At 39.0% G+C, this 12,258-nt stretch overlaps 1 protein-coding gene across 3 annotated transcripts in view; it reads right to left on the bottom strand.

Annotated features, from left to right (window-relative positions):
* Dock10 (dedicator of cytokinesis 10) overlaps nt 1-12,258 on the bottom strand; it is a 245,163-nt gene that overhangs the window by 120,066 nt on the left and 112,839 nt on the right. For all 3 annotated transcript variants that reach the window (XM_051153999.1, XM_051153998.1, XM_051154000.1), the window contains exon 3: nt 11,694-11,783. In XM_051153999.1, coding sequence (XP_051009956.1) covers nt 11,694-11,783 — 90 coding nt within the window. The remainder of the gene's footprint in view (nt 1-11,693; nt 11,784-12,258) is intronic.

Here is a 12,258-nt window from a genome sequence, read left to right as displayed (position 1 = left end):
CAATTTGTCAACCTCTTCAAAGGGCTGATGATTAGATTCTGGCTACAGAGCACTCAAGAGGTAACAAATGGCTTATTAGTCATAAAATTATTTTCCCTCCTGGCCATGGAGGTTTATTTAATCACACAAGTAGTTTCTTGCCAGAAAAATGAATGCAGCCGTAAAAGGTACCCATTATGGCTCTTCATCCTCACGGAGTAATTCTACATTTGTAAAATACAACAATTTTTATACTCATGCCATAGCCATTGAATACATGGGGAAAATGAAGCATCATAAAATTGAGTGAGGCCAATTACACATTGAAAGGATGACTGGATAATTTATTGCCTACATGAAACCTTTCAAGGGCAACAGAGGTGCCATTACCCAGGTCGACAGCACAAGAGATTGTTGCTATAAAGCAAGACATGTGGCCCCCGAATACCTGGATACCACAGAAACAAAAGAAAAGGCACAGAGAACAATGGCTTCTTCAATTGCATCACCCATGCCATGTGCTCCCCTAATCCACAACAATTAATTTCTGCTGCATAAAATCAAGCTGGACAGCTAAAGAGTTTGTGAAATACTCAGCCGGGAAGTAAAAATGAGTTTAGATGCCACACAAAACGGGACATAAGCATGACTTAGTTTCAGATAGCAGGGAACAATCTTATATAATGAACTTCAATTCTGCTTTTAAAAATATGATAGGAGGGGCTGGAGAGATGGTGCAGTGGTTAAGGGCATCGGCTGCTTTCCCAGAGTACCCAGGTTCAACTCCCAAAATCCACATGGCAGCTCACAGCTGTCTGCAACTCCAGTTCCAGGGCTTCTGACACCCCCACAGAGATATACACGCAAGAGAAGCACAAATAGAGATAAAATAATATTTAAAAACACCATATAATATTAGATAGTGTTATATGCAAGTATGTAAGCTCAGTATACTCATTGTAAACAGAATGGCATATGTTGTAGCCACCATAAGTGAAAGAAGTGAATGCCATTTCCATCTGTTTTTTTTTTTTTTTTTTTTTTTAGTTGAGAATACTCTAAAGGGTCCCTCAATAATGCTGGTAATTGGAGAGATGGCTCAGTGGTTAAGAGCATTGGCTGTTCTTCCAAAGGACCTGGGTTCGATTACCAGCATGACATGGCAAGTCCCAACTGTCTGTAATTCCAGTTACAGAGAATCTAACACTCACACGGACACACCTTCAGGCAGAACATCAATCTACATAAAATAAAAATAAACGATAACATTTTAAAAATGAGCCAAAATATAGTCATATTTTCCTAAAAATGTGTTCTTTTAAAGCAATCAGATTAACGTCTACAAATAACACTTCGGCCAAGCCTGGAAATGCATATTGTAATCCTTGGGCATGATCCTACCAGTAATTTTTTAGGACATGAAAAATGTCTGATGCTAAAAACCCTTGGCAATTATTTTATGATTCAACCATTCTTCTCATGTAAACATGAGACTTGAGTTATATTTCAGTATGACTGAAAAATTCAGTTCCAACTCAAAATGCAAATTTATAGTCTTACGTTCCAAGTTTCCTAACTGGTACACATGGGCTTCTGTGTGCTGCTGAACCTTTCTATGGGGTGGGTCATTGTCTATATAAAGAAGCCAATTCCAATTTGGAATGGAGCATTTTTTGTATTTACCAAGACTATTTTTCTAAAGATTTTATCAAACAGAAAATTGATTTCTTCAGATTATTAATATGAAACATGACAAAATTGTTTCCAATATTTTCATCAGTACTTTTCCTGGTATGTTTTACCCTTGATATCACTCAATTCTAATGCATTTGTTTTTACCTTTATTGTCTTTTGTGTGCTTAGTATTAGTAAATATAGTGTTAACAGCTTACTTTTGAAAATCCTAGCTATGGTAGAAATCTAACACATGTGTGCAAATGAAAGCAGGCCAAATAAGGAAAATAGGCCTTTAATATCTCCATTAACATTTCAAGGCTAAAAATATCTAGGAGTAACTCTAACCAAGCAAGTGAAGGACTTGTTTGAAAAAAACGTCAAATCTCTGAAGAAAGAGATTGAACATGACATCAGAAGATGGAGGGATCTCCCTTGTTCATGAATCAGGAGAATTAACATAGTAAAAATGGCCTTCTTACCAAAAGCTATTTACAGATTCAATGCGATCCCTATCAAAATACCTACAAAACATTTTAAAGACATTGAAAGATCAATTTTTAACTTTATATCGAAAAACAAAAAACCCAGAATAGCTAAAACAATCATATACAATAAAAGAACCTCCAGAGGAATTTTCATATCTGATCTCAAGCTGTACTATAGAGCAATAGTAATTAAAACAGCATGGTACTGGCACAGCAATAGGCTGGTTGATCAATGGAATCGAATTAAAGACCCAGAAATGAAACCACACTCATGTGGTCACTTGATTTTTGACAAAAAAGCCAAAAATTTCCATGGAAAAATGATAGCATATTAAACAAATGGTACTGGTCTAACTGGATGTCTACATGTAGAAAAATGCAATTGGACCCATATTTGTTACCATGCACAAAACTCAAGTCCAAGTGGATCCAAGACCTCAACATAAAACCAGAGACACTAAATCACTTAGAAGAAAAAGTGGGGAAGAGCCTGGAACACATTGGCACAGGAGACAACTTCCTGAACAGAACACCAATAGCCCAGGCCTTAAGGTCAACAATTAGTAAATGGGACCCCATGAGGCTGAGAAGCTTCTGTAAGGCAGGTGATACTGTCAAGAGAACAAAGCGACAGCCTACAGATTAGGAAAAGATCTTCACCAACCCTACATCTGACAAAAGTCTAATATCCAAAATATATAAAGAACTCAAGAAATTAAACACCCCCAAACCAAATAACCCAATTGAGAAATGGGGCTCAGAACTAAACAGAATTCTAAATAGAGGAATATCGAATGGCTGAGAAACACTTAAAGAAATGCTCAATGTCTTTAGTCATCAGAGAAATGCAAATCAAAATGACTCTGAGATTCCATCTTACACCCATTAGAATGGCTAAGATCAAAAATTCAAATGACACCACATGCTGGCAAGTATGTGGAGAGAGAGGAACATTCCTTCATTGCTGGTGGGAATGCAAACATGTAAAACCACTTTGGAAATCTATCTGGCGCTTTCTCAGAAAACTGGGAATAGGGCTTCCTCAAAATCAGCTATTCCACTCCTTGGAATATATTCAGAAAAGGCTCCACCACACAAGGACATATGCTCAACGATGTTCATTGCAGCCTTATTCATAATAGCCAGAACCTGGAAACAGCCTAAATGTCCCTCAGTTGAAGAATGGATAAAGAAACTGTGGTACATTTACACTATGGAATACTACTCAGCTATTAAAAACAAGGACATCCTGAAATTTGTGGACAAATGGATGGGTCTAGAAATGATCATAATGAGTGAGATAACCCAGAAGCAGAAAGTCTCACATGATGTATACTCACTTATAATTGGATACTAGCCCAAAAGACACGTCCCATGAAAGTCTTCACCTACCAGGAGATTGGGATAGATGTAAGGACATTCTACTAAGACTCTAGGTAAGAGAAATATAGGAGATGGGGAAATAGAAGGACCCAGAGGGTCCTAGAAACTTACAATAAGAAAAACGTGATGGGTGGATTGGGGCCCAGGGGGGTCTGCTCAAACTATTGTACTAACCAAGGACAAAACAATAGTAGACATTGAACCCCTACTCTGATCTACCCAATGGACAGGACATTCTCCACAGTTATGTGGAGAGCGGGGACTGACTTTGACATGAACTCTGGTGCTCCATATTTCACCACCTCCCCTTGGTGGGGAGGCCTGGTGGCACTCAAAGAAAGAATTAGCAGGCTACCAAGATGAGACTTGATAGCCTATGACCATATAGTGGGAGAGGAGGTCCCCCTCTGTCATAGACCTAGGAGAGGGGATTAGGGTGAAAGGGGGAGGGAGGGAGGAATGGGAGGATACAAGTGATGAGATAACAATTGAGTTGTAATCTGAATAAATTAATAAAATTTAAATTAAAAAATTTCAAGGTTATAACGCAAACTTTACTTTAAAATTATCTTGTAAAGAATGCACACCAAATGAAAAGTTTCTCAGCCTCCAACAAGACCTTCATTCAAGAACCAAGAGCCTCCTTCCTTCATTAATAAGACTATTAACCATCAAAGTCAACATAAAACACACAAGTGCAACGTTTTTATTAACCCTAATTTTGTTGAGAAAGAATATGGTTTCTTTTCAACATTCTGAGTTGAATGTTGTATGTCTCTCAATGTTCTTAGGAATGTAAGTGTTTCTTGTAGCCTAATGTTACAGAAGTCAGCTGTAAAGTAAGAAACACTGGGCTCAGGTCAGAGGATCCTCCCTTTGCATGTTTTAGAAGCAGGGAACAGGATACATCAAATCCCACTTAGTTATGAGTGCAGCCTACTCTCAAATAAACTATCATGAGACTTTCTTATCTACGTGTCTCGTGCTCTTTTCTATATGAGATTCAGAAATTTGTATCAATTACATGAAACAAAGGCGTTTCTCATGAGTGGATTCTTCACAATGTTTAGGGCAGACCAAAATCAGACATAAAACCTATCATTTTAACTGTGGACAAAAATAAAGCCAACTTCCCTTGAAATGAGATAAATTTTGTCACTAGACACATTCCTTCTGGTTAATAGAGACGAGGAACCTAAAGTTCATTTGGAGTTGTGTCAAGTTCCTCTCCAACTCCCGTAACTTCCATCACACAACAATGCCTTGTTCCGGGAAGCCATGTGATGTGGCTTCTAATTTGGATTCCCCACTTTTCTCCTGGATTCACTGAGTGCCTTGTGACAAAATCTAGTTGGTGAGAGAGGAGGAATGGAAGAGGAAGAACACTCGTTCTCAGAATTAACTTCTTTCATCACACTGCTTTTTATGTTGGGAAATTTTGCCCTTTCCAATAGTCAACTGGTACTTGGGTATGCAAGCTCAAGATCAATACATGCCTGGCTGAGCACTGTGCATAAGGCATTCTGTCTCAGGAGTGCACATCTCTATTGAATTTACTCCTGAGGCACTTCATAGATAATGGTTTGTTGATAACATTTTCCACATCTCCCTGGGCTTTCATGTGCTATAGCTATAAGCAGGCTGTGCCCCTAACTTCTGAAGCTTTCTCTTAAAGGCCAGTGATGGCTCCAAAGGACCACATTCAGTGGGTGTCATCCTCCTCCCTCTTTGGTGTTTTGTGCCATAAATGCACTTTTGCTACTCATCTTTGTTTGGCTCTGAGTATCAGTTTCTGCTTCCTGCCACACTTCTCTGCTGTCTATGCAAGGTCCTTAGTTCTAGGACATAACTAAGAGTCCTGCCCTCTCAGCCCAACTCAGAGCGTCTGTCCCCATCTTTCTCTTGTGTTTTGGACCTATACAGTTACCTCTTCTTTGTATATTCTCTCCTCCCCCCCCTCTTTCTCCCCTCTCTCCCACTACACTCTGCCGTCTTTCTACCTCCCCTGTCTCAATACAGAGGCTTCTCTTCCATATTTAAAAGCCTGCTCCAATAATCTATACTTTATTGTACATATCTTATTTAAGTTAATGTCACAGTAGTCTAAGCCATGTGAGTCAGTGACCTTTGGCACATTCCTCTCTTTTACTTTCTTTTTAAGTCTCTAGATCCTGCCAAATTCTACATCCTTTATTAGCTTTTATTTTTGCCACTACAACGATGTGATTATTATTATTATGTGTCTGTATAATAACCCTCCTGAGCTATTAATAGCCTCATATCTGTCCAGCTTCTCTTCAGGCTTTGACACTATCCCCAGGATAAATCTATTCTTTAGTGTGTTCTGTTGTATTTTTCTTGCTATGTGAACCTGACCTTGCTTCTTTTTCTCAGTAAAACTCATGTGGTTTCTCAGATTAAAGTGCAAATCTCTGATCACAGGCATGTGACTTTTCCCTAGTGCCGTAACTCTTTAAGAGCATGGAGTGTGCTTTGTTCACTGGGTGGCATCTTCTCAGCAACATGGTACACGCTAAATAGTTAATCCAGTCCAGTCTTTCCGTTAGTGGTTGAGCCCATCATTACTTCCGTGCTAACTTAGCTATGACATGACCCACAGAAACAGTAAACCGGTGGGAATGAAACTTCTATTCAAAGAGCTTAACCCTTCAGAAAGATGCCATAATTAACTCCATGCAACTCAATCAGGGGTAGCAGCAGTTGCAATGTGTTTATGTCCCTGCATCCAAATTTACTTCTAGGAAAACAGAAAGAATAGCTTACTAATTGGACACAGGATGGAGAGGAGCTATTTAATGGCAGAACAAGTGTTTCATCACTGGCTTTAAACATGAAGTTGGTCTTGTTTATTCTGACAGTTTGCTTGATGATGAAGAGTCCAGAAGAAAAGTTTACTCAGACACTTGTCTGGGAGTTGTATCCTTGTAATGAGCCAGCCACTCATGGACAAAAGCTGAAGTTCTGAGCCTAACAATAAGAGTTAATAGTGGGGACTTGGCTATAAGAAAAAATTGTCACTTATTTGCTCACTGGAGGATTTTTATGTTCTTCTTTGCATCATTAGCAACTACTCCAAAGACAAGCATACGTGTTGGGTTTACCTGTTAGCTACTTCTATTTTAATTGAAATATATTAGGTTCTTAATTCAGGATGCTCTCTTTGTATCAGCTCGAGGTTAGCATTTATCAAATGTATTTCTCAAAACACTAGGAGAAAACAGATTGTTTTATCAATGAGCAAGCCAGTCTGGGAAATGGTTAATAAGACATTCCCTTCTAAATTGGTTTGGGTGCATGTTACTAATTAAAGTCAGTCCACTTCCTGCCGTGTGTGTGTGTGTGTGTGTGTGTGTGTGTGTGTGTGTGTGTGTGTATGTGTAATACTTACAAATACTTTGGTAAACTGTTTTGTGTGTGTGTGTGTGTGTGTGTGTGTGTGTGTGTGTGTGTGTGGTTTTTGTTGTTGTTGTTTGTTTGTTTTTAAAGAACACCCTGCTAGGATGAAATTGTGCCTAGATTCAAAATAGGAGGTCTTCGGGCTTTTAGTGTGAATTTTCTTTGGCTGCTTAGTTTTCTCCTCTTAAATTAATTTATCTTTTCTCTTTAGTCATAAACCCTATTTTCCTTATCTTTCTGGAGAACTCCACCATTTCTAGTTGGGACTCCCTGCATAAAATATGAACTTTTCCACGGTAACTCCGAACTGGCAGCAGAAAGACAGGACATAATGATTGGGTGCATCTGTGTACCAGTCTATCTAGAGACATAGAGGAATTTAATTCTGTCTTTAAATGTTGTTTCTGATTTACTCAGTTCCTAAGTATTTCATTCTAGGGCCAAAGTAAGACCTAGATTCTTGACTTCATTATTTTCTTCTCGATTTACGTTGCCTTTGCCACAAAGGGACGTTGGATTCCATTAACCAGATGGCTTCGGTCTCAAAGCAACTTGGAAACTTATTGATAAGTACTTGTATGTAGCCGGTGTTCCCCTCACCCTCTCAGCTTAAATGCTCCCAGTGCCTGTTTTCTTTTGAGCCACCATATTACTCGGTTTGCTGTTCCTTCGTTTTATTTAGTTAAGAGAGAACAAACCAGCAGCTTAGTTTTAATTAGTGGGCTCAACCCCAGCTTCATATTACCCCTTTGTGCATATTTAAACAGAAACTCTACTATAGATGTTTTGCTCAGGAAGCCTGAATTCTATATATAGACTCTTTTTATTGCCCTGGTCCCCAGTGGGAGTGGTGTCTGTTTTATCCCAGGAGCATTTGATTTTACTTATTTTTTTTTAATGGTTATGGAAATAGATGTTAAAGTACTTCAGAGGATAGAGACAATCTTCCCAAGCTGTTGTTTTCCCTTTGCTAGTTTTATTTTCAGGATCACATCACTGGATTAACAATCTTATGTAAGATGGAGAAACTGAAACAGAAAGACTAATGACAGGTCAAAATAAACGTTATGTTTCTTTGTTGTCAGTAGAAATACCAAGCATTGGGTTTAAAGGAGTTTGGAGTCCAGGCACAGAGTGGGCAGAGATTGAGTTGTCACTCTGTGCACGTGGGCAAGTTAGCCACGTTTACCTTTATGCTCTGTGGATGAGAGTGTAAAGGGAGCTCACTATGCCTGCCTTACAAGATCTTTAAAGGTAGTCCTGTATGTACATTGTTGCTCAACTCTGGCTGGCTGTTTTCATAACTGGCAACAGTATATCTGTGAAATATGCTTGTGCTTTTTTGTGGAAAACACCTAAGCTTCTCCTACCAGACAGGGAGGATAATTACTAAGAGATTCGGCAGAAAATGGAGACATGGTTTCTTTTATTGAATTCCCTTTAAAACTATGAAATCACTCAAGACTAACGAAAAGAATGCCCACTGCCTTTGACAAGAGGCTATGAACTGTCACCGTGGAATAATGTGAGAGAGAATTCAAGATTTTTATTGAGCCGGATGTATTGAAACCAGATTCTTTCCGATTTGTTGCTTAGCAACCACGACATTTGTCCTTGCCACCACAAGGAGTCACTGGGCAATTTAATACAGGGTGGACCAAGGAGGAAGCTCTGTACAGCAACTGTGGTGAAACAGATGGCTTTCTGTAAAAACCCTGCTACTGTCTGCATCCACTTCAGTGCTAGCTTTATTTATCTGGTTTCAGAAATGCTAGCAGTGTTTCCACTGTGCAGCTAATGACCATATATATATAAGAATAGCCTGGCCAGGGGCTGGAGCATAGTTACTAGGGAAGATACTTTTTAGAGGATATAGGGAACAGCTTCACATTGGCAGTTAGCATTGTCAATCAAAAGTCCAGGAGCTTGAGCGGGATGGTCTGGGGTTAGATTTGGAATGTATCTGCCTGCAGGATACTGGATGCTCACATTAATTTTACTATGATGCCTGTTCCTCAGCATCAAAAGAGGATGGTTTGCTGTGACATTTGTTTGTAATTTACCATAAGTGAATGGTTTAGATCATATTTCGTACAAAGCAAGTAGGCTATAGTGATTGGCTGCTATTAGTACTAGAGGTTAAGACTTTTTGTCAGTATAATTCTCTGAGGGCATTTCTCCCTCTAAAAGCAGATCTCTGTAAACCTCTCCCCCTCCCACTTTTTATCTGCCACCTGCAGGCAGGCCTGACTGTTGCTGTTCCATTATTACTGGGAGACACTTGTAAGTAGGATTTTCCTGCTTCTTACTCTGTAAAACACAGGCTCTGCTTCATCTCCATCACTACACAGAAGAACAAGATGACCTCCCTAGCAGTTAGCTTTGGAGTCCAAATGCTCACAGGCAATGGCTAGCCACGAAAGCGTCACTAACTGAACTACAGGCACTGAAACATTAGCAGATTATCATATTCTATTGAATACTCTAGGAACTTTGCAGCCATCAGAGCTTTGGGTCCAATTTCCGGTACCAGTGGGAATTTGAGATTCTTGGGAGTTGTTGGCACAGTGGACTTTGTATGTAAAATACTTGCATTCTTTTGTTAGCACGTGTAAAAGGAGTTCTCTAAAACTAAGCTCACTGCTTTTATTCTCTTAAGTTGGCCTGGTTCACCAAACATGGCTTTTACTGTTGCTGCTGTTGGTACACACTCACTCTTGTACAATGAATTCATGACCATTCGATGACGTCAGTGTGGTCACATGATGCAGAGCGTTTGAAGCCACATGGGGTTTCTTCTCTCCATTCAGTATGTCCTTGTGAAATTATGCTTTTGTTCCCAAGAAATTTTAGTAATGTCTAGTCAATCTTTTAATTACCATGCCCACTATTGCTGTATCCCCAATTTACTTTTTAAAGCCAGATTTTTCTGTAATACCAACAGAATAAAGTAAAAGCCAGAAATAAACTTTACTCATGCTTACAGATGAAAATTTACTCATATATAAGATGCAAAATTTACTCATGCCTACAGATACAAAAGCTTGTAATAAAACAGCAGTAAGGAATCTAATCGCTTATTAGGGTAATTATACAAAATAAACAAGAAAGTTCATATGAGAAATGCTAATAAACATGCAAAAAATCTACTTCAGTGCTGAGCTATGTCAGAAAAGCTATATATCAGTAGATGGATAAGTGCTTCAAAGGTACTAAGAAATTCATTTCTTAAAAGACAGTTGTGCAATACCAGAAACCAATGTAAGAGCCAGTATTTTATAAGATGGAAAAGATAATAATGACTTCCCCTGAAAATCAAAATAAATCAGACAGCAAAACAGCACATTTGATGTTAGCATTAGTATCCAAAATTATTTTATGGATATTAGATATTACAATGAGGAAAAAATTAAGGATATAATATGCTTATTTGAAAAGAAAATCCAATCATTTACAAATGATATAACTATGAATCTGAGACTTGGTAGGCTGGGGTCAGGTGGTAGGGGAGGAGGGCTTACCCTTTCTGAGGAGTAGGGAAGGAGGGAGGGGAAAAAGGGAGGGAGGGTGGACTTGAGACAAGATGAGGACGGGGGCTAAAATCAGGATGTAAAGTGAATAAATTAGAAATAAATAAATTAAAAAACAATGAATCTGAAAATAAAATAGCCATACAGAATTGATGAATTTGTTACTCATATTAATATCAATAGATTAAAAGATGTTAAATACATTAGCAATTCATAGTTAGAAAAGCAAGTGTACTTTAAAAATTGTACTCTCCTTTACAATAAAACCAGAAGGAACCAGGAACTAAATCTAGTAACCAATCAGTGACACTATGAAGAACAAGCAGCTTTTAGTCAAGGACACAGAAGACAACCTGGTTAACAGTCCAACTTGATAATTAAGTATCGTAAAAGTGTCACTTGAATCCTAATTAGGATACATCATTTTCTTAAAGTAGAGAGGACATTCAGACCCTTCCTCTAGCAGTTCAGCTGTGTGGAACTACACTGTAACCCTCCACTGTGTGTGAAGGAGGGGCTGGCCTCATCTTGCTATTCAGCTGCTGTGGACTGGCCCAATCCCAAAGCAGCCTGTTGTCTGGTTAGAAGGTTGGTCAAACTTTCCCCCAACTGAATTCAAGTAAATGTTGTCAACAGATTGTTAAGTCAGTGCCTCACGCTGTCTGCAGAAATGTATCATCAGCTGTTTTCATAGCAGTCAAGAGAACAATATTAGTAAAAACAGATACTTTATATAACATGACGTTCTCAAATGTTACTCTCTTCATTTTTCAGTGTTGTCTGAGTCAGTAAAACCAAATCAAATCTTTCTATTAAAATACATGATGCTTCACAGTGTGGAAGTTTAATGAAAAGAACAAATAAAAGGGAAACCTAAAGCTGAGTAGTTGCGGTATAATCAAAAAAATGGCTACCGAGGCCTGACGTGATGGCACACGCCTTTAATTCCAGCACTCGGGAGGCAGAGGCAGGCAAAGTGCTGCTGTGAGTTCAAGGCCAGCCTGGCCCAGGACAGCCAAGGCTACACAGAGAAACCCTGTCTCGAAAAACAAAAACAAAACAAAACAAAAAATGGCTACAGAAAGATGGAGGGCCATCCGGAGACTGAAAGGCATCACAACTGAGACAATCTGTACAAGTCTCTGAGAACGCGGGAGGATAGACATAAAAAAGGGAGATGGCCTCGAATGGTGGCTTGGGTGAATGAAAACATCACATTTACCTCTTTCACCAGCAAACTTTCTGCTTTGTGCTCCGCCTCTTCCGGGACCGTTGAATACAGTGTTCGGATATCCCACGAAACCGTGGCTGTCTGGGAAGAACAGTGAAAAGAAATTAAGCCTTCCATCTTGAAAGCATGGAGCCGCCGACCTTTATCCTGAAAATAGATTGTCATGGAGTTGGGCAGAGAGACTTTCCAGTCCCTTATGAGTTTAATCTCTACAAAAGAAGAAAGAGCCAAACAGCCCCCAACCATGACTACTAGCCTTTCCGTAGATGCTGCTCCATCTGTGCGGCTCCAAGTTTTAAGATCAGTTTTATTACTGAGAGGAAATATGTGAACATCTGTGTTTGTAACTTGTTTCTATTGCAATCTTTTGTTCTGTTCCTGCTGTTCATGTTAAAATAAATTTGAAGTGAGGTTTAAGAACTTACAAAAATCCTTTTGTAAATAGTAACATGTAAACTTAGCCTCTTTGGGGAAGTGTGTGTGTGTGTGTGTGTGTGTGTGTGTGTGTGTACACAAGTATATGACAGGAAGAATGTACAATAAACTTGGACTTTGA

Source organism: Acomys russatus, chromosome 12, assembly GCF_903995435.1.
Source record: "Acomys russatus chromosome 12, mAcoRus1.1, whole genome shotgun sequence".
Taxonomy (NCBI): Eukaryota; Metazoa; Chordata; class Mammalia; order Rodentia; family Muridae; genus Acomys; species Acomys russatus.
Note: the sequence above shows the minus strand (reverse complement) of the source record. Positions and strands in the feature narration are given on the sequence as shown.